At 34.0% G+C, this 22178-nt stretch overlaps 1 protein-coding gene across 8 annotated transcripts in view; it reads right to left on the reverse strand.

Moving 5' to 3' along the window:
* The window catches only part of LOC119636214 (nephrin), a 324897-nt gene that overhangs the window by 76612 nt on the left and 226107 nt on the right, over positions 1-22178 (reverse strand). For 5 of the 8 annotated variants that reach the window (XM_038031458.1, XM_038031450.1, XM_038031455.1 and 2 more), the window contains 2 exons: positions 19364-19512; positions 9642-9756 (listed from right to left, as the gene is read on the reverse strand). In XM_038031458.1, coding sequence (XP_037887386.1) covers positions 9642-9756; positions 19364-19512 — 264 coding nt within the window. The remainder of the gene's footprint in view (positions 1-9641; positions 9757-19363; positions 19513-22178) is intronic. The other 3 variants (XM_038031451.1, XM_038031453.1, XM_038031456.1) reach the window with 1 other exon arrangement.

The raw sequence follows: 22178 nt of genomic DNA on the forward strand, positions 1-22178 counted from the left end.
AGGACAGCTGCTAATTTTTTTTTGGGATCAAAAATAACACCGAGTTGGAGCTGGTCTAGGTGAAATGAAAAGGACGAAGGACAGCTGCTAATTTTTTTTTGGTAACAACGCTTCGAACAGTCCAACTATTTAAGTTTTCCTTATAAGTAGTTAGGAAATATTTTAGTGCTTAAGAGGTTCACTTATTATTTGCTTATATTCCAAAACCAAAAGAATGTCATAAATTTAAGAACAAGCAGTACAAGTATAGATTGTTTAAGAGGCAGGATATGAAATGCAATACCGAGGGAAATCCAGTTATTTATATAAGTTAGTCACTTGGGTATAATCTCTTATTTTTTATATCTATCTCTCTTATTATTAAAGAAATCGAGCGTTTGCTGGATATATTTTACAAAATCTAAAGAAAGAAATTAAAATAATGTTTATAGCCCTCCTTATATATGCTTATTACATATATCCGCATTTGATAATGAACATGTTCTTGTTCACTCTGAGGAGAAATTTAATGAACCAAAATCGAGTTAAATGAAAAATTTTTAGTTTAGTTCAGATTTAGTTAATAAACTTTTGTTTCTAATCTTGGATACCAGACAATGCAACCCAGCTAATAATTTATACTTAATTTTAAAGTAAAACAAAAAAAGTGATGTGGAGGGGGGAGAGAGGTATAAGCTATCGTTAGAGTTTTCACTATGCAATCTTGTGTAACGAGTTAACTGTTGATGACGTTAGCTGTTCTATTAAGCATTAAAACTCTGTGCTGTCTGCGCCCTCTAATAGTCGTATAACTAAATTCAAAGTGAATATGTGAACACGTACCGATGTGCTTATTTAAATATTTGCATGAGATAGCCTATGTATTGAAAGCGAGCGGTGATGAATGTTTTCCAATTTTAAGGCATACAATACATTTTCGAAAAGTTTCTTTTATAAACGTATGGATGTGTATGCGTACATAAACCCTACGGAGTAATAATAAGAAAAACAACGGCATAAAGGCATAAGCTGTTGAACAACACTTTAAACATGCCCGCTTATATAGGATATATACATATACACAAAAAAAAAAAAAAAACAACAACAAGAGCGAAGAAGAAAAAGAAAACGCAATTTTACTCGTTGTACGCGTAGCATATGTCAGAGCAAACAAACGAGCACCGGGAAAAGCAGCCACTTTGGTGTTCAGCAATTTATTTCATATTATTCGCACATCAACTAAACGTAAAACATTCTCTGATAACTCTCGTTCTTGCTGCCAACGTGCATCTCGCTCTTAATAGTTATGTTTCTTATGAATCTCTACATACGTAACATGTGGACATGTAGACATTGAAATCGAGAAACTAAAACACAAGCTATCATTTTAACAGGACCATCTTTTATCTTTGCTATTGTTCATTCTAAAAAAGGAAAAAGACAGAAAAAAAAAAACCAACAGCTGATAAAGCGCAGTCAGCCTGCATGTCATCATAGTAGAGCAACGCGACGCTTCAAGTTCGAAATGAAAAGTGTTTACACGCTCGAGTACCTAGAATTCACACAATGCCGCCATATAGTTTATTTGTTTCCATTATCTAATATTAAAGCATGTGAGCATATATGTGTAGATAGATGTAACAATTATTATGAGAAAGTATATAAGTGAAATGTAAAGGACTTAACTTAACAACGCCTTGAAATTTATAAAGAAACTTCAGCCAGAACAAAATGTTCTAATATATGCGCAATACACTGACGCGAAAAAATAAAAACATTGAGAAGATCAAAGTTAAAAATTGTTTTCGAAATTCATCCTTAAAAATCATCGACGACATCAAGCAATACGATTGACATTACGATCGTTTCTTTCCCTTATATCGACAGTATTGCTCCGAGTGTACCATAAGGTCTACCAGGCTTGAAGTGTATTTTTTTTCTCGTCAACAACCTTTTTTGGACGGCTATGTATTCTACTAGAGATAATATATGTTTTTCTTTGCCTCTTCTTTGAGATCTTTTATGCAAGTTATCTACTTGCTCAGAGTGACCGTGGAGTGGAACTAAGGGATCCCTTTGGATGATCGTAGACATACCGAAACGCTCACCTTCTCGTGGTGCTCCCTATAAAGGCTGAATGTTGCTGACTTTCGAGAGTTGCACAAACAACGGCAAAGAAGAATTTAAGGTTTGCTATCTTTAGCCTGTCGGCGGGCCTAGACGCCTAAGAAGTGTATCTCTAATGAAAAGAGAATTTTTCGTCTCGCTTTGGTTCTCTTTCATGGAGGTCATCGAAAGCTGATAGTCAGCGTTATTTAAAAAGGTTGGCGCACAATTGCGTGTGTGATGTATGATGACAACCTTGGGAGCATAATGTCCTCGTGAAAAGATAGTAGCTGGATGGCCTTCCAGGACTTGTTGCTTGGGCCAAAAGAAACAGTGCCTTCGGCGCTGTACAGTACGAGTTCACCCAGGTAAGTTCTATAACAGAATGATAAATAATAGAGTTAACGAGTGTCCATGGTAGGGTTGCTCTTGGTACAAAGATCCGCTCTATCCATCTGACTATTGGGAGGAATGCTTTTTTACCTAACTGCTGGATACGGCCCTTAGGGGAGTATCGTGTAGTTACCATTGAGTTTCGTGAGGTAATATCCACGGGGTGTTTAAATAGGCCTCGACGCATACTAATAAGCAGGAAAATCGTTCCCATCCGTTCGCTTTCGGTACCTTCGGAGTAATAAGACCCTCTTCAAAGGGGGGCGTTACTAATGCTTGGATACTACCGGATATCGCTTGTAGAGTTCGCTCGTGTGCCATCGGGTGCCGCGAGCTGAGGTCCTGAAGGTAGGAACCCACGTAAAAGCAAATAAAATATCTACCCAGAGGGACCATGCGAGGCCCTTCGTTCGGGGGCTTTCTGTTATATGTCACTATTTCCTCCTTATACTCTTCTCACTGCGCCAATTCACCTCATTTCCCCGAAGGGATATTTTTTTAAAAAAATGTTCCCTCTCATTTCGTAGAACTATTTGCTATATTTTCTAAGGGAGACTTTTTTATTTCTTTCAGTTCTCTTTCTTTGATTTTTCAAAATCAGTTGTAGCTGTTTATGAAGTGTCCTAACATTGTTCTTTTTGCCGTCTTTTTCCTGCAGTCGCAAATCTGTCGTACAAAAACAAAAGTTTTTCTATACACGGCATTTAGTTCAGAGACAAACGAAATTAGGTGACGAGGCTAATCCTTACAATATAAATTTGAAGAATGTTTTAATGAACATATGAAAAATACTGCAGATGAAGGCAAACGCATGCTAAAGAATTTAATAAAAATTTTTATTTTAAATTAAAAAGAGATCCTCAACTCAAACATGCCCTGGATGGAATACAGAATACCTTTTTTCCTTGTAGCATGTAGAAGTGGGTTTGTGTGTTTTTCATAATACACGTTCCAAGTATATCATCGTCATGTCAATAGGATTTTTGTTTGTTTTTATTTTGTGCCAATTTGGAAGACAAGTTAATTATTTTAACTGCTTTTTTAACTCGTTGTGCCAAAAAGATACTCATACTAACGTCATGAGCTTACCGAGAGAATGATTTTTTTTTATTTTATTTTATTTTTTTTTTTTTTTATCTAAAATGTATATTTGACATGTTAACCATGCCATGCTTATCACTCCATGTATTCCATGTACTCACATAAATAGGCATGTGCACATGCATTACATGGATTCGTTGCATGTAGTCCATGGTAACCCCGTACGTATGTATGGTATTCCCGTACATACAAACGTATGCACATTTAGCCACTTTGCATTTCATTGATCTTTTTTAATTTTACTATGCATTTTTTAAGTTCTTACGTTGTCAGCATTGATTGGCATCATAATTCTTACGAAATGGCATTTTTATAAATAATTGTAAATGCTTTCAAATATAACTATATGCACATAGCAGCAATCAGGATTTAGCATTTAATCACCTATCACTAGTTGACCAATTCACTGCTAAGCCATGCGAGGAAGTCCCCTACATATCCGTATTAACGTATGCTTGCAAAGCTGATGGTATCGTCATCATCTCTGTTGTTCAACATATTGTTGCAAGGTTATGCAGAATATATGGCATTTTTCCAATAAAGGGAAGATTCCTGCATTTATTTATAGACCTTAATATGAAATTTTCCTTTGAAATTTAAAGTGAGGAGAACAAGTTTTAGCGATGATTGCGGACTGGTCAACTTCGAAGAACTGATTTTGTATCCACGGAGGTAAGGCATGTGGCGCACTACGTAATTCGTTGTCTTTCATTACGTTAACCTTGGGCGATTTACAAGGTTTGTAACGCATGCGAATGAGATTCTATACAGCAAATACACTTTCGATCAGCATAAACTTCATCATTTCCGTTAGTGTTATCCTAACAACTTAGTTTAAAAAAAAACCCTTCGTGAGATGCCTGATATGTAGGTTTGAGTTTTAAGTAGACACATCAGGCGGAAGAGCAGTAAAAACTCGCCGTAAGAGTGTCCTAATTGCAGTCAGTTTCCCGTCGGGCATCGTAATTTGGAGAGTACTATTATCTGCCCGTGTGGGTGTAATGATTGAGGGACGGTCTCCTTTCTCAGTTAACTTAAGAAGGAATAGCATTAGAGAAATACTTCACTGGTGCTGCTGAAAGGTGTGTAAACTGTTTCCTTTACCCTATTTATTTTACACTCAGTTCAAACTGAGCCGTTCATTAAAACTTTCTATGCTTCATTTTGCCATTTGCCAGGTTATTGAGGTTCAGACGGAACCTTGTTAGTTAATCTGCAAATAGCAAACAGCATGGATTGGCATTTTTCATTTTATAAAGAAAAAGTCGAAACTCTACATACGGGCAAGAACGACCATTAAATATCTAATACTTCTATCTTTGGTAGAATTCTTGGTGGAAAACTTTCTTCGTAACATACCATACGTCTGAGCAAATCATCTCATGTAGACCTCTAATCGGTGATTCAAATTGCAATTTTTATTGAGTAAAAAATAAAGTAAAAAATTAAATTCAGCTGCGTTACAAAGGCTTATTTGAAGTTAAAAGGTTTGGGAAGCATTTCAAACAATAGTGGAATTCATTTAGTACAGTAAAACACTATCGTACACCAATTTCTGTTAAGAAATTTTAAAAAATTGTCTTCCATGCAGGGGGCGTTTTCAAAACAAGGCGTTAAGTAGAAGATGATGGTTCTATTTCCCATAGACTTTGTCCTAAAAGTGTCAGGAAATTGTTTATATATAAGCTAAGAACACAAACATGGACGGACATCAGTAATGCAATGGGATAGATAGGTAGACAGGCTTAAATCAATTTGGAAAATGATTCTGATTCTGTTTCTGTTCGTCACTTACAATCGAACAAACTTAATAGACCGTTATCGTAGGTGATTTAAGCTATAAACCCAATGATATCTCGTATCATGAAATTAATTTGTTCTTTGACACCATTTGACGCATTGAAATTAATGCAAATCCAATTAATCTGTTTTTTTTTTAATGGTTTTTTCTTTTAAATGGTTTTTTCGATATACATGCTACTCGCTGCTGCTACACAAATAATATAAAAATACATAAAATAAAAAGGAAATGTTATTCGCCGGTAAAATCAACATTTGTTGCACAATTCCATTGGAATATCGATTTATTCGCGATTAGGAACGGCGGTCACCCGAGTTCGCAGTTGTGTGTTGCTTTAGGCTGAAATAAGTACGGATTAAACTTAGAATGTCGATCACTTTTGCTAAAGGCGAGCACTTTGGATGTTTTTTGATGCTACATATAAAATGAAAATTTGCAAAATATTCAACGTTTTTGGAGGTTTTTTCGTTTTTAGTTGTTGTAAGTGTGTTTAGCAATTCTGATTGTAAAAGAGGCCTGGAAAAAACATAAGTGGGCTCAATATCTCATGCTCTCATATGTTCTCATATCTATAGGATCTCTACAGCGTGCTTATGCATCTTACAAATCTAGTGTTAAATTAATGAACGCCTCAAATATATTCACGCTGTCAGATACAACTCTTCTGATTCAGAGCATGGTACTGACCGAAGGGCTAAGTGGTGATGGATTACTTCATGTGTATATTTTTCTTAAATTCTTATTTAACATTGTTCCGTTATTTAAATAGCATATTAATACGAATACAATATTTTTCTTTTTCTAGTATAGTACAGTATTGTGTAGTACGAGTAGTACATATACAGTACTACTATGTACTACTATAGTACAATATACACTGTAGTGTAGTAAAATTTAGTACAACATTCTCTATAGTGCAGTATATTAAAATTTGGTATAAAATACTATACACTGTAGTATATTAACGTTCAGTACAAAATGCTGAGTACTGTAGTACACTGTAGTGTATTAAAATTTACTACCTTAGTTATTTAGTTCCTCTTCTTTAATATGGAAGGAGTAGGCTTTCAAGTCGAGCTATATCTTAATTGTAAGAGTTGTGTTAAGTCGTTAGCAGAGTTTTCTTATTAGAAATGGTAGGTGTCTTTGCTAGTTAAAATCGAATTTATCGTCGCACCCTTGTTAAAGTACCGAAAATAGTTAACTAACATACCATTTGAAACTAAAGAGATGGGGAAAAATGAAGAGCAAGCAAATATTCCATTTTCTAAGTGGCGAACAAGAAAATTTCATGAAGCTTTTAAACGAAATTAATATGCAAAGCAACTGTAATCAATTGAATGGAAAATAAAATAAGGGCAAAATAAAATTTCAACGCAATATTAAATAAAAAAAAAAAAATAGAAAATGAAAAAAAAAAAAACAAGAAAGTTAATTAAGTTAAATTGCTGATATTTTTTTGCGAGCAACAATTGTAGTTTTAATTTTATACTAAAGGAAATCAGTGGGCTTCACTGCTCCTTTTTTTGTCATTATATTCTTATAGTCGAACTTTTTTAAAGTGAGGCAAATGAAAGTTGCTTTCGTATGGTTTCGTTTAATTGCTTGTAACTTTATTATATAAATAAATTCTTTCTCTTATCGATTTAATTTACATCATTTGTCACGACTGCTAGCTAACTTTAATGAATTTTCATTTCTTGCTAAAAGTAATCGAATGAACGAAAATAAATGTTTCGAAAAGAAAAAAAAAAAAAATGTGAAGCTATGTGATGTGTGTGTGTGTACATTAACTAAAGCCTGAAACTTTAAATTGATTTGGCTGTGTTGACTTTTTTCCCATTTATTTGTTTTTTCAAGGCCGGACCAACTTAATCGAAAAATTGGAGAACCTTTAATTAACTCAGAATTCACTTCGACATCTATGCGGATGAAAATATAGCGTCAAAGAAAATAAATTTTTTTCCTTATCTCCCGTATCAGATATAAAATTTCTATAGAATGGTTGCTGCAACCTTCCACGAACGAACCATCACTGACGCCCCAACGCAAGTCGGTAGTCGCGGGTACGGCGATACTTTGTAAGTGGCCGTATGTCTTTGTTGAACTTTGGTATTCGTTTTCAGTATCCGCCTATGTAGCCGCGCAGGTAGGAACCACGGCTACCAAATCAGAGTTCGCGGGTTCAAATCCCAAGTTCGGCAAAGTTTTCTTTGGTCGTAGCTATAGTGAGTTCTCAAGCATAATATATATCGATTGGGCACACACCCACTAGGATGCGGCCATCTTTCCCCTTTTTCTTTCTTTTTCCTCTCCTGTTTGTAGTACCCGCCATGTTACACAATTAGGTGACATCCCCTGGCTGATTGGTAATATTACAAAAAAAAAATGTTCCCTTTCAATAGTGACTGCTTTGACTTTGCCAATTGATTCTAATTGATGTTCATTGCTCTAATGTTATACTTAGTTTAAGCTTTCGACTTAGATCCGCTTTGTAAAAAATCGTTTACTTTGAAACTGAAGCTATTTACTTTGAACTTGGCTCTAAACTAATACGACCTTAATCTAAACCTTTAATGTTAACAGTGCAATCGCCTAATTTGACAAAATATAGATTGTAGTCAGAAAAGAAATGAAACGAGATGAAAAAATATTTACGAACGCCTTCTGTTGTACGACAATCAAAACGTTTCCTTCTAGCAACGCAAATTTAAACATTTCCTAACCTACACCGAACTCATTGCGAACATTTTGCCATACGAACGCCAACTGGTTTCAACATTTTTGCTTCAAGCTTTAAGGTCAAATTTTTAAAGACATTTCGCGATGATCTTTTGCGATTTTCGATAACTCTAACACACACTCATACACATTTACATTGCAGCAGATTACTTTACTATTAATTGTCTGCATACTTTTTGTTTTTTGCCAATTATTTTATGTGATTCATTAATCAGAACAAATAACAAATGATTTAAGTTATTTCGACCACCATTCGTCAACTATAAGACCTTAATTACTCTCTTATAAGTGCACACATTTAAAGATGTAATGGGTAAGATGACATACCACAACGACCTTTTTAAAAATGATTCGAACAGATACATAGAAAGAGATATTTTAGAGTTCGCCCAAGGTGTTTAACCTAAGTGCTGAACGCAACGAGACGAATAATCAACAAAAATGACTTGAAATTGAAAAGCTTAAAAAATATTGGTCGCATCTCAGCGCAAAGTCCAGAGAACCGTATCTTTGATTGATAGCAGTTCTCGATGAAAAAAAAAAATAAAAATACGCATCGAAAGCTTAGCTTCTTTTCTAAGGTTCGGAGAGGTTCTCCAACATTTCTAAACTTGAATATCCGTAGGGAATTGCTTGGAATTCGGTAGTGGCAAGCAACAGATGGAATTTGCTTTGTTAAGAATATCAAATTTATTTATAATATGATGGAATTCTCTCATGTTTTTTGTACCGGTAAATCTTTCTCTGCCCCACTACCGTAAGGGCCCAATATATTTTGGCAGACACATATTCAGCACCCAGGAGGATTTAAGACAGATCCACCGTTTCTTATGTAGGATAGCTTTAAGCACTATCTGTCCATCCGAGTCCTACCTATACATTTCGAGACCCGGTTTAGTTCTACGACCAGCCCTCACATTATTTTGAAGAGTTCGTTGTATGAAAAGCATTTTCTACTTTGCCAAATCTTAAATCCAACGAACGAAAATTGATGACAAATATTCGGAGTAAGGCAAATTGAACTAATACGGGAAAATAGGATGGGCCGAGACCATGTTGGTGAGCCCTTCCATATAAACGTTCTTACACAAAGTAGGTGTTTATATTTCAAGACCGAACCAGTTATTCGTCTTTTATGGCGTTTCAGAAAAAAAAACTTAGTACGGTAAACTTAGGCTACAAAAAGCTACCCTCCCCAGATCCCATACGAACTAAACTTTTATATGGCACCAAAAATAATCTAACATATTCTATGAGAAAAATTGATGAAATATTGTATTGAACTAAGGGGTGTCCAGAGTCCACCGTATATAATTCTTTAACTTGTATTATCGTTTATTGAAAGATGACCTTTAATAAATTTATCTCATTAGACTAGCGCTATAGGAGCAATTTTAATATGAAAATTGCCATATATAGTAGCAGGAGAGGAGAACGTGGTTGAAATATTTACAGTAACTATCACATAAGGTGTAAAGATGATAATACATTACTGTTTTCAGATTAAACATAAGCTTACCCATATTATTGGGATAAAGTGCTGGCAGTGTGCCATCTTGCTGGTAACGTGGTGGTGGCGGTAAATCAGAATTTTCCACCAGATATGTGGAGGCAGCTTTTTTACGAGCTTCATCCTGCAAATAAATAAATGTCAACAAATTATTATTTAAAAATACTTGTAAAGAAAATTATAAACTATAATAATAAACAAGTTGGCAGCTGACTGAGTTTGAGCTCTAAGATGTTACTATTAGATGGATATCAAAAATGCATAGATACATAGATAGATAGATGGCAGTCATTACTTATAACAAAAAAAAAAAAAAAAAAAAAAACGAAGCCAATGCACTAACTTTTCTTATTTTTGTTATTTTAATGGATAAGGATTTTGTTTTTGTTTTCGGGGATACACGAATTGATGATGAATTCTAATGATTTTCTTCTTTTGTTAACTCGAAATGATGATTAATTATGAACAACTGATGTTGTTTTGCGGTAATGCCAGCAAAATGCCCAAACATAAAAACGCTTTCTTCTTATTTTTTTTTTTTTTTTTTGTTTTTGTCCTCCTTTGGAGTATTGTGTTCAAGTTTCGTTTGTTGACTCTGCTTTTCTTTTTTTTGTTTATCTTGTTAGAGCAGTTTTGGTTTCTTGTTTCCGGGTAGAAAAAGGGCCTTTGTTTGTAAAAATTTTTATTTATTTATTTACTTTTTATTGTAATATTTGAAGTTTTTTTTTTTATTTTCATTTTTATTCCATCTCACTCTCTCTCTCTCTCTCTCTGTGTGTGTGCTTGAATTCCTATTTTATTTATATATTCGGAAGTTTCCATTTTTTTTTTTTTTTGCTTTTCTTGTCGTTCATTGAGAACAGCTTGAACCACATCAACAACAATAACATAATTTTGTCAGTGATGCGATTCTCATTTGTAGCAACTTTTGTACATTTCTCTCTTTTTTAATTTACTTGTCGAAAACTTTTAAAAGAACTTTATTTTATATTTATTTTTTATATATATATATATTTTTATTTTTTTTATTTTTTTAACATTGTTTTTGTCATCATATTCTTTTTCCGTTACTGCTGCTGCAAGGCCAAATTCTTTCTTTGGTCCATTTTAATTTATCAACAATCATTACAATTGCGACAAACATAAATTATAGAAATATTAATAATGTGGTTTAGTTTTCCTATTTTCACAATGTTGAGCTTGACTCGAGCACATTGCACAACACTATGAAAAGAAATCGGAATTTGAGATAAGAATGACTGCAGTAACACAAAAGACTACAGTTTGTGTGTTTGCGTCAAAGTCAATATATACATATATTTATATGTATATATATATATATATATTTTTTTTTTTTAATTAGAATTTACATGGAAATAATAATGAATTTTGTAATTTGCTATCCCTCTTACCAGCTGAGCTAAAAAAAATTATATTAAAGACATGGATGAATGCACTTTGACAATATATTAATTTCATTATTTACATTGCATAGAACGCCCTCTTTAGAGGTCACATAAAATTGTATACATATTATTCGGCATACATTTTGATAGTTTCTTCGTTCGCAATGTAGATCGAAAAGTTGCAAAACAACGTTTTTTTGCAATGCAATATGAAATATTTTTTTTCTTGGTCCAAAACAATTATGATTTGGGCGCATCATGTCGTCCTTTGTATGAAATTACTTATCACAATAATTGTCGAAAATTCCTGCAAAATTTTACTCATATCGTTTCCCAACGATTTAGCTTGGACCTCGTCGTAAGCACATTGGAAAGAAAGTTTCACTATTTTATGTGAGAACAAATACAAAGATTATGATGGGCCATTACAGGCCTTGAAGTACTTTACACCACCCTACATTTACTCGTGTAATAATGTTTCAAAATAAGGTAAGTAGTCGAAAAAGTGGTCTAATCCGAATCATTTTCCATCCAGCCTTTGTCATTGAGCCAAAAAAGAATGTGGACGTAATAAAATTTGATCAAAATAAATTTTTTTTATCAAATTTCGCGAATATGTAAGAAAAGTGCAAAACTTTTTTCCAGTTCGTTGATATGAGTAAAATTAACTCGTCTTGAGATCATCGCATGAATTTACTCATACATTATTCTGACTACCGACTAATGCACCGGGAATTACCTTGATCGAAGACCTATTGCATTAAAATCTAATATGGAACCAAAAAACTTTCTCCGATATGGAAGAACTTTTCGAAACTTCGCTCGCTTATCACCGTAAGGATCTATTCCCGCCACAGGGCTGGCTAATAACATCATTCAAGGTTGAAGTATCTTCAGGCCAGGTTTTTTTACAATGCATATGGCTAAGGAAATTTTAAGCTTATAAAAAAAACAAATTAAGATCGAGTCAGACTGATTATTAGATACCCTACATCACTTCGCCTAACATAATTTTCATTCGTTTTAGTAATAATACACCAAAGTTAGACATTATTTTCATGCAAACGCATATTTTTCATGAAAAAGTCCGCATATTGTAGGAATCCTTTGATGCGATGGTATACAAAAATCGACGAAGTATAAATTGCATAAGGCCATGAAATATTAAAAATTATATCTTTTTACTATATAAAGATTCAGTTTTGGCAGGAACATTTATATAAGAGCGGGTTCAAAAAATTTCCGCACTTGGTCCAAGGTCCAATTTATTTCTTAGCCACTTTTACAAATAAGTCGTCATACGAGAAGTGTTCGGAAAAGTGGTCAAAGCGGTACATGCCCTATGAAGATCAAGCAAAAGTACAAGATATTTATCTTCACTTTAAATTAAATCCTACGCAGGCAAGCATGTAAGGAACATATAAACACATACACGTCCAAGTTATCTCTTTTCGTATCTTCTCCCATTCCATTTTTGTGGATGAAGAAGCGAACTGTATGTTGATGACATATTTAATCTTCAATTAGGTCACCGTAGCTTTTCATTAACCGTAAGTGATACTTAATGACTGTCACTAAGAAAGAAATTGATGAAAGCTTCTGGACAAATGGAGTTTTCTCTTAAAAACCTTTGCGGATGTTCTTGTAATAAGTTAAAGAGAACCAATTGCTAGCCATACGACGTGAAAACCTTTTGTCTTTATATTGTGGAGATTATAGTTTAAATTTGAAAAACTACTTTTATTAAAGCTAAAAAGCTTTAACAATTTTTTTACGAATTTTCTTATCTCATACTCGGCGATATTGGAAGGAAACGCATTGTACTATGCGTATTGAACAAATTCTATATAAATTTTACTATGTAGACACATGCACGTATAAATCATTTCATTTGCTTTCCGGTTTCTTTCTTTGATAAAAATTCATTCAACTATTTCAAAATGTCGGAAAATGCGTACATATGTATCTCTATATAACAACATGATAAGTAGTTTATGTCCTTTATGTCTATAGGAGAGAAGTGTACATTATATAAAGTGTTCTTTAGTGTTTCCATAAAACATAGATAATTGAAAATCTCGCGAAGTGGTAGTTGGAGAATAATAAAAAATGTATATAAAATAAGACAATTTCAATTTTCTTTAGTCATATATATATATACATATGTATAAATATCTCAAAGCAAGCGGATTGTGTTAATAGAATATTAAGAGATTTGAGCAAACATATCAATTGAGCAGTGATTATATATATATATGTATATAAAATAATATATATATAAAAAAAGAGATCAAAGTTTGCAAAGTTTGTAGTGAAGCTGCAAGTCACTAAAAGAATAACGTTTACCTATTGGGCCTACACAGACTAGGCTGCGGTCAAACCCTGTCTCTTTCTATTTTTCCTTTCTTTCCTTCGGGTCTATCACCACATTACACTTATAGAAGGCATCGCCTGAGTGATTAATCATGTTAGATAAAAAAGCAAAAGCGATTTTTTAATTCGACTTTTATTCATTCATTTCTTACATCATCTCTTTCTAAACTTTAAACCAAGTGATCTCTTCATCAATTGCAGCATTACAAATGCATCAAATGAGAAGGGAGGAATTAGAGAAATTATAAAAGCATTGAAAAAATCTAACAAGCTTAAGGAAGAACGAATTGAGAAAAAAAAATTAATTTTAAAGGTTTTGCAAAAAATATCTGTCCAGATGGAAAAAGCAAATCGAAAGAATACATGTGCGAGGTTCCATCAAAAGCATACTGAAAACGAAAAAATCTGTTTCAATTATTACTTTTGCTTTTCGGTTATCAGCTTTATGAGCTTTTCAATTACTCCTGCTGCATTGAAAAAGCTGTACTTGCATAGGCGCAGAGAATGTCACGTGAAAGTTATCATAATACCTAAGCTTAATGTGATAACAAACCCTTCCTACGACTAATATTAGTTTGTTAATATCAAGATGGGCCGAAAAACTTGGAGCTTAAGAATAGCCAGACATCATACATTTTCTTCTTGCATTTCTTGTTCTTGCGTTCGTTTAAGCTTTGCGTCTACTTATGCATTTTTCAAGCTCTAAAAATGACACACATTGAACATTAGTGTCGAAAAAAGTAAGTAACAATGTAAACGAACCTTTAACTCATATGATCTATACCTCATCTTTATCGTTGTCTTATTCGTCATTGTCATCATGGACTTATTAAGTTGTTTTGAGTTTGTTGTTTCTTTTTTTTTTTTTTTTTTTTTAATGTTTTTTGGATGAATGGCTGCAATTAGTTTCCACACTTGACTACACTATTTAATAATGTTTACGATGACGATAATAATAATAATAATGATGTTGATGATGATAAAAGTAATGGTTGCTACACCGACTTTTATGCGAAAATGAACGCCTTTTCATTCTCACAATTTCTGTGCTAAGGTAAGTTAATCATCCGGACACCTTTTTTGGTTTCCTTGTTATCCATTCAAATGAATGAGTCAATGGATGGTTGCGTATGTTTATAGCAGTCTTGAAATTAATGTTGTTGTTGTTGTTTCTGTTGTTTCTGTTGTTGTTGTTGTTGCATTCTTTTGTTTTCCTGTTTTGGCATTAAATGATAAATGAATATTTCTATTGTTTTTCATCGGACCGAAAAACGATTTTCGTGCTGTCATTCCTGCTATTTCTCACTTTCTCTGGCATTTGTTAATTGGCTCGCATTTAACTGAAATGCCATCAAATGGAAAAGTTGTGAAATATTTTTTTTCTCTCTGTTTACCTTGGAAATAAAATTTAATCGAATGTGTGCTTTGGCTTCGGCGAGGAGCAAAAGTTTTACAAAATTACATTTTTTTTTTTTTTTTAAGTTGATTTCGGAGAATCATTCCTGGTGTCGGAATTTCATTCTCAAGTGCGCGCCGTTACTAAATTAATGGCAACAAAACAGAAAAAGATAGAAGGTAAAGGAAAATTACGTAACGAAGTTTACGCTCTCACACAGGCAAAAGAGTCTTATCAACACCAGGATCATAAATCAAAAAATTAAAGCCTATACTCATCGTTGAAACGCCACCACAATGCAGTTTATTCCAATTTTCTTTTTTGATTCAATCATTTTTTTTTTTTTTTTTTTGGAAAACATTGCATCACCCAGTCACCCAATGGTATAAATGTTTAATCCTTCTAACAACAGCCGGTGAATCTTTAATTTGCACTTATATTGCTATTAAAGCATGCTTAATTTTTATTGAATACCACTACTATCCCACAAGCAGTAATACTTTAAATGCCTTACTGCAAACATAAATATCGCGATTAATGAATCCCGGGACCGACTGTTAGAGGATGTCATCTCTAATAAAAAAGTCTGCATTAATTTTAGAATTAATTTTAGAATCTCTAGACAGACTTGCTTCCCAAAATTTTTAAGAGTTACGGGTCACCACTGTTGAAGCTTATTGTTGGTTCGAAAAGTGTTATCTTAGCCCTTCTGCAGCGAATACAATAGTGGCTTCGGGGGCTTCCTGACATACAATGAGGCCCTGCCCTGATCCACGCATACATTATGAAGACTTAAAAAAAGATCTGCCGACATTTTACTAGTCTTCCAAATTTTTCGCATTCTAAATAAATCTTAACACGGTTACTATGAACTTCAAACCTACTATTATTTCCCTGGGAGCTAGATGCGGTTTGATTCTGATTAGGATTTTATTTGCGTCATCCTTGGGAAAAATTTAAAATAATGACTTTTGGTAATGTTAACACACTTCGGACTGTCAAAGAATTGAACAATTTCTTATTGATAGAAGCTATAACAGTGTTTATCAACCAAGTAACGGTGACATTTCAGTGAGTGATGCTTCGGGCAATGTTTTATTTATGTTATAATTATGCCCACGAACAGCGCTTGTATCGTCACATTGCCTTTTTTGATGACAACGCAAAGTTTGTTTCGGGTGGTGAGCCCTTACAGCAAGTTGTTAGTGCCAAGACGACTATAAGTTCTTCCACTTCTGCTGACAATGTGGATATTTCTGGCTCTGGATGGAGAAGAGAATGCCAAAGATGCAAACATACGTGAAGAACGTGTAGCATCCTGCTTTAATAGCTAGATCTTCCGTTTACCTCAATGAGAAACCGTGGGATGATGAGATTGATATGGCGGAAGTGGAGCGATTGATTTCCATGGTCGAAATGGATGGTCATTTATGGGGTGCCTCCAAGTTCATGCATGCAGATAACGCTATTAATAAATTGCAAAGCATGTGCGCTATTGAAGATAACAAGGTGTCAATGGATTTGCTTACTGAAACAATATAGAATTTCGAAGACTTGTTCAATCGGATATCGTTGCCTTTAATCAAATCTAAGTCAAGTCCCATTAATGTATTTAATATCACTTTTTTTTTCACTCAAATGTCCTCAAGCAAAGATTGAAGATTGAAAAGTAAAGCTTAGATATTCATCTCTTCAGCTATCTCTGAAATTTCTCATTGGGAATGTAAGTGTTTGAAAAGCAAACCATCCAGTTGTCAAGTGGAAGGAGGGTTGAAGAACGAAACACTGTTGGCATTAACAGATGAAAAAAATCGCGAGGTTCTTATACGCAAAAAATGTTAACCCGTTCATTGATGAAATATCCACTGCCTCCAACAATTTGCATTTAATGAAGTGTAATAATTATATGCGCATACACTATAATGTAAGAGACTACATTATGTACTTCAATTGAATGGCGTCGTAAATGATTTTTAAAGTTAAGAATTGATTGGAGCTCCCGTTATTTTTCTCATCGTTCAAAACTTGTACTTAATGAGAGCAGTTTAAGTGTCTTGCATACACATCAGCTATGTGAATTCTAGGTAGGAGAAATCTGAAGTGATTCGAAAAGATATTTGGAGTGTAGAGCTTTGCAAGCCGTATTTAATAAAGATTAAACTGAAAGATAGGGACATCGCAAAACATCTTCTTCACGACATTCGCTTAAACTTTATGTGATATTTCAATTTTGCTGGAAGATACTTTTAAGTACTAACTGGCATAGCTGATAAAAACAATCGTGCAGTCAATAATGTGGTTAGAAAAGTGAAATAAACAAGTCATTCACAAACAGATAAAAGTTAATGTTCAATCTAACTTTCAATTAAGATCTATATATCTATTGTTATGAAATTCGCTTTTTACAAGATACAGTCCGTATCACTAGATCGTAGATATTTTGATCAAGAGAAATACACTTCAAAGTTCTTTTTCTTTACAATTATATTTCTTTTAATGTAGGATTATTTACAAATTATTTTTGGCAATACTTTCGACTGCTTAACTCAAATACTCTTTTTCTACTGTTTTGTCTTTCACAAATATTATATTTATATACATTTTTGCCATCCTATTACTAGCACCTAATTTTATGACTTGATATTTAATTCGTTAACCTGCTTTTGTTGGTAACCGTTTTCATCGGCATGCAGCTGCATGAGGCGTCTGCGAATGTGCACTCTGCTTTTACCTCTCTGTTTTTCCACTAATCGCTTTCATCGATCTGCAGCTGCATGACGCCTAGCGAATGTAAATTTGGTTGTAGAAAATGACTAGATTTGGGATTTCCGTAACACTATAATATTGAAAAGCAAATACTTCAACTTCTGGTATAGAGTGTCACTTAAACTAACTGAGTGTCAGTGAAAACTAACATATTAAAAACTAAGTGTTACTATTTAAACGTATTACATATGTCTGCCTCAGTCTTCCCTTATTAACCCTTATTTTCCTTTACTTATTGGACAACAAGTTCGGCGCCCACTCTAACTCCTTTTCGATTTGCCAAGCAAAATGAAAACAGATGTTCTACCAATTTTTGGGATGATATAAAATAAATGCAAATATTCGGGAAAAGCATTTCACTTCTACCACGCACTTGTCGTATTGTTAATTGTACAGGACATATTAAAATTTTGCCTTAGAATGTCATGAATGTCAGTGTTGATCGACGATTGGACTTGGAATGCCTTTATGCAATTTAATTGTGTTTATAATATGTTGCTAAACACACACTTGAAAATTTTTTTCAAATCGTGTTTGAAAAGAATCATCGGAGTATTCTGAAGCATAAACTTGGGTTTGCTGAAAACTTCTCCACCTGAACATGAGGTTGGCCCCATTTATCCACAACAGGAATATGGAATATGTTTGTCTATTTCTTGAAAAGTATCGACCAGAATTTTAGCCATTTTTCGACGTGGGATTGTTTTTTTTGCAATCGATGTGATTGGTTTAATGAAAATTGAAGAAAATACGTATTAGATTACTACCAAATATTTGTTCTTGAAAGCCAATACACCGTAGTAAGCTAGGCAAGAGTTACATGCTGGGTACGAGGACGCTGCACCTTCACTCAAAGGGGGAGATTTTGGATAGCAAAATTGAAACGAGGCCGTACCAGCTTGGATGACCACAAAACAATCGGAAAGACCAAGAACTGTATTCGCTGACAAAAACATTTCTCCAGTCCGTAAACGATGCACGACGACTGTCGGAAAGAAATAGCAGAGCTTGAACTTGGCTAACGAATGTGTTTGTCACATATTGAGTCAAGCATTAAGAAAACTGGCCGCCTGTTTTTTCTTCTTTTTTTTTAGTTAACCAATCACTCAGGAGATGTTCTCTATTCGTGCAACACCGTGACCGCCGGATAGAAAAAGAAAGAGAATAATATAGTGAGTTGTGTGTAATGGGTATGTGTGATCGATCGGCCCATGTAAAGTTTTCCGCACTGAGATTTGAATCCGCGAATGCTGACTTGATAGTCGCAAAATTGCATGAGAGAAAATTCGATTTACTGCCACCCCCGCCATGTTCATCCGATTTATTCGAAGCGAGTAATTTGTGTAGAAAAATTCCAAAAAGGTAGGCACTTTTCACACGCGTCCCTTGTAAATCTTTGTAAATGTTTTCACTACTTAACTTTTAAATGCATATTGTTGCCAATTGTCTACATTTAAGTTTTACTTAATATTAATAGGCATTAGCTGTAGATCTATTAATCTAAATCTATCAAAGACATACACATATGTAGGTTATGTGATTTTAAGGTGTATTTTTTTCATTTTAACCTCGTTCGGCGCGCATTTCTCGTTCTACAAAGTTTTCAATGCCTAATATTAAGTAAGTGCAGGTTTAGATTGCTCACAAAGAGAAAGCGATACGCGATACATTTATGCGCTGGGATAAATGTATTTATTATACATTTATATATAAGTGAATGTAATAACTGATATGATATATGACATTTCCCTATTATGAAAAATTAATGATAGTGAGTGAGCTTTACTTACTATGTAATCCCCTTGGCTGCCATCGTTTGAATATGATTCACTCTTTTCGGAAACACTCGACAGAGTCTCACCGGTAACTGTGTCATTGTACGAGCTAGGTGCATACATTTCAATTGTAGCCGTTTTACCCGGTTGATTTGCTGTTTCAGCTGAAAGTAGAAAATGAATAAAAAAAAAAAGAAAAAAAAGAAAAAAAAAAATTGCATAACGAATGAATCGATAAATGTGTGCGTATACGTGAAAAGCGCAGCACACATATGTAGTTGCGCGTTTATATCAAGAGTGTGTGTGTGTGCATGTAAGAAGTAGAGTTTAAAGTGGCACGAAAATCAAATATTGAACAGGTTACCAGTGTTTGTAATTGCCAGCGACAGAATAAACGAAATGGTCCGAGGGACCAGGGAAATGAGTATTGATTTGTTAGTGATTTTTGTTAAAATATTTTCGTTTTGCAAGACGGGACGGGACAAGACCGGATAGATGAGCGTGATGTTATTGTTGTATAAATGCGATCATGAATAAGAATTATAAGGGGGGCGGGCATAAAGGAAAAGATTTAAAATTTTAAATGCAAACGCATACACGCGCATACGTATACGTGCACATACGTCAATTATTGAATGGGAAAGGGGAAGAAGAGAATAAAATGCAGAAGCGTGATAGGAAAGGTCGAATGCAAGAAACGGGGAGGAGAAGCATGATGGGCAATTTTTTTTTTTTTTTTTTTTTTGTTATTAATATAAGCGATATAAGCATGTAAAGTTTTGTGTATATGAGTTTAAATGTAAACGTATGCAGCAACCCAAAGTAATAATGCCGAGCGTGATATCGAATAAGAATTTTGTACACATTCAATTATTAACGGATAAAAGGAGAGGATTTAATATATATATATATATATATATATATATATATATTTTTTTTTAGTTGAGTATAAATGCACGGTCGAGTTTCAGGCAATGGCCAGGTGACCGGTTTGTCGGTAGCAATAAAATATAAGAATGCCGGCAACGGACATAAAGTGCGACGATTTATGTTACAGTTATAACGACCAGACCATATAGAAGAGAACACACACACACACACACACACATACACACACATACAAGAGGACGCAATTACATAGGCAAAGAGCAAGCATTGCATTTATTTACCATTAAACGTTATAGGCATATCCCATGGTAAAAATTTCAGTTTCCGTTCGGGAGTTTCCAATAATTTGTCATATTTCATTTGATGTTAATGTGATTGTCGTATATTTCATGCAAACACACATACGCGCACGTAACCATACATACAGGCATATGAAGCGAATAGAATGAAAGCATGAGAGTTGATATATGAAAGTTATTATACATGAGTGTATGTATTTGGAATATCGAGAGTTGAGTAAAAATGTATATGTGTGTTTGTATATATACAACAGTTATAATGTTCCGTTCATAGAGATGTACATATAACGAAGTTGATAACATTAACACATGGCGACAGTGTTAATTTTTGTGTTGATGATGTTGCCAAAGCAACATCATTGGGTGACGACGATGACGACGATGACGACGACGACGATGACGACGTGGACGACGACGACGACGATGATGGTGATAATGCGAATAATGATGATAATGATGACGAAAATAAGTTGGTGGCGATAATGATGACGACATTGTTATTGTAACCAACGTTACCATCAGCAGATCATATCATCAGCCGTAATAAAAACAACAATGGCAAAAAAAAAAAGGCGAGCACATAATAGCATATAACCGTCCAACCGATTTGTTATCAAATTATCAAAGTCCAAACAAACCAACAGTAAAAGCAAAAGTAGCAGCAGCAGCACCAGCAGCAGCCGCAGCCGTAGTAATAATAGCAACGATCCAAACCAGAGTTTCGTCGATAATAGATGGTCATGGTGTCGGTCATACCACATAAACGTTGCGATGAATTATGATGCGTTTTATAGTGCAATAGCATAAACACACGCATACACACGCCCGCAAATAAACACACATACAAATCCCCCATATGAACGCATATGGAATATGTTGTGGATTATTAACAACAATTGTCAACGCAACCAGTGATACATAGTGAAAGAGACAGAATATGTGAGAAAGCGCACATAAGTTTGGTTTTTTTTTTGGTTTTCAAATCGTTAAATACATAGTTTTTAGTACCAATGCATAGACGCCAGCCATCCCCATAATGATGAGTATTGATGTTGATTAAATATACGTTTTTGTTATTTATAGTCGTAGTGTTGTTATATGACAACATCAGTAGTTTTTAAAGGCCATAAACACCAAGATAACATGAAAAGAGAAAGAGAGAGAAAGGGGAAAATAGAAAAAACAGAAGAATATATAAAAAATAGATATAAATAATTATACAATTGAAAAATTACATAGTTAAAGAATTATAAACATACAAATTTACTCGCTCTGCAGGCACGCACACACACACACACACACACACACACACACACACACACACACACACATACATACATATATATATTCGATATCATAAATTAATATCAGGTGACAAATGCATAGCAATTATTTAACATTTTCGTTCCGTTTTAGTCTTTTTCCTGTTATTCTCTTTCATTTTTGTTTTGCATATAAATGCTTATATCCAAATCGATGTCTGCTTTTAATGCAATTCATGCTGAGTTTTCAAAAATACCAATCATCTCCAATGGATATCAACATCACAAAACATATGCATTTATTTTAATTTTGCTAGAGATTCTAACATTAAAAAAAAAAAAAAAAAAAACAAAAAAATTGAAAAAAAAAGTGCAAATGAC

The sequence above is a fragment of the Glossina fuscipes genome, unplaced genomic scaffold (assembly GCF_014805625.2).
Source record: "Glossina fuscipes isolate IAEA_lab_2018 unplaced genomic scaffold, Yale_Gfus_2 28, whole genome shotgun sequence".
Taxonomy (NCBI): domain Eukaryota; kingdom Metazoa; phylum Arthropoda; class Insecta; order Diptera; family Glossinidae; genus Glossina; species Glossina fuscipes.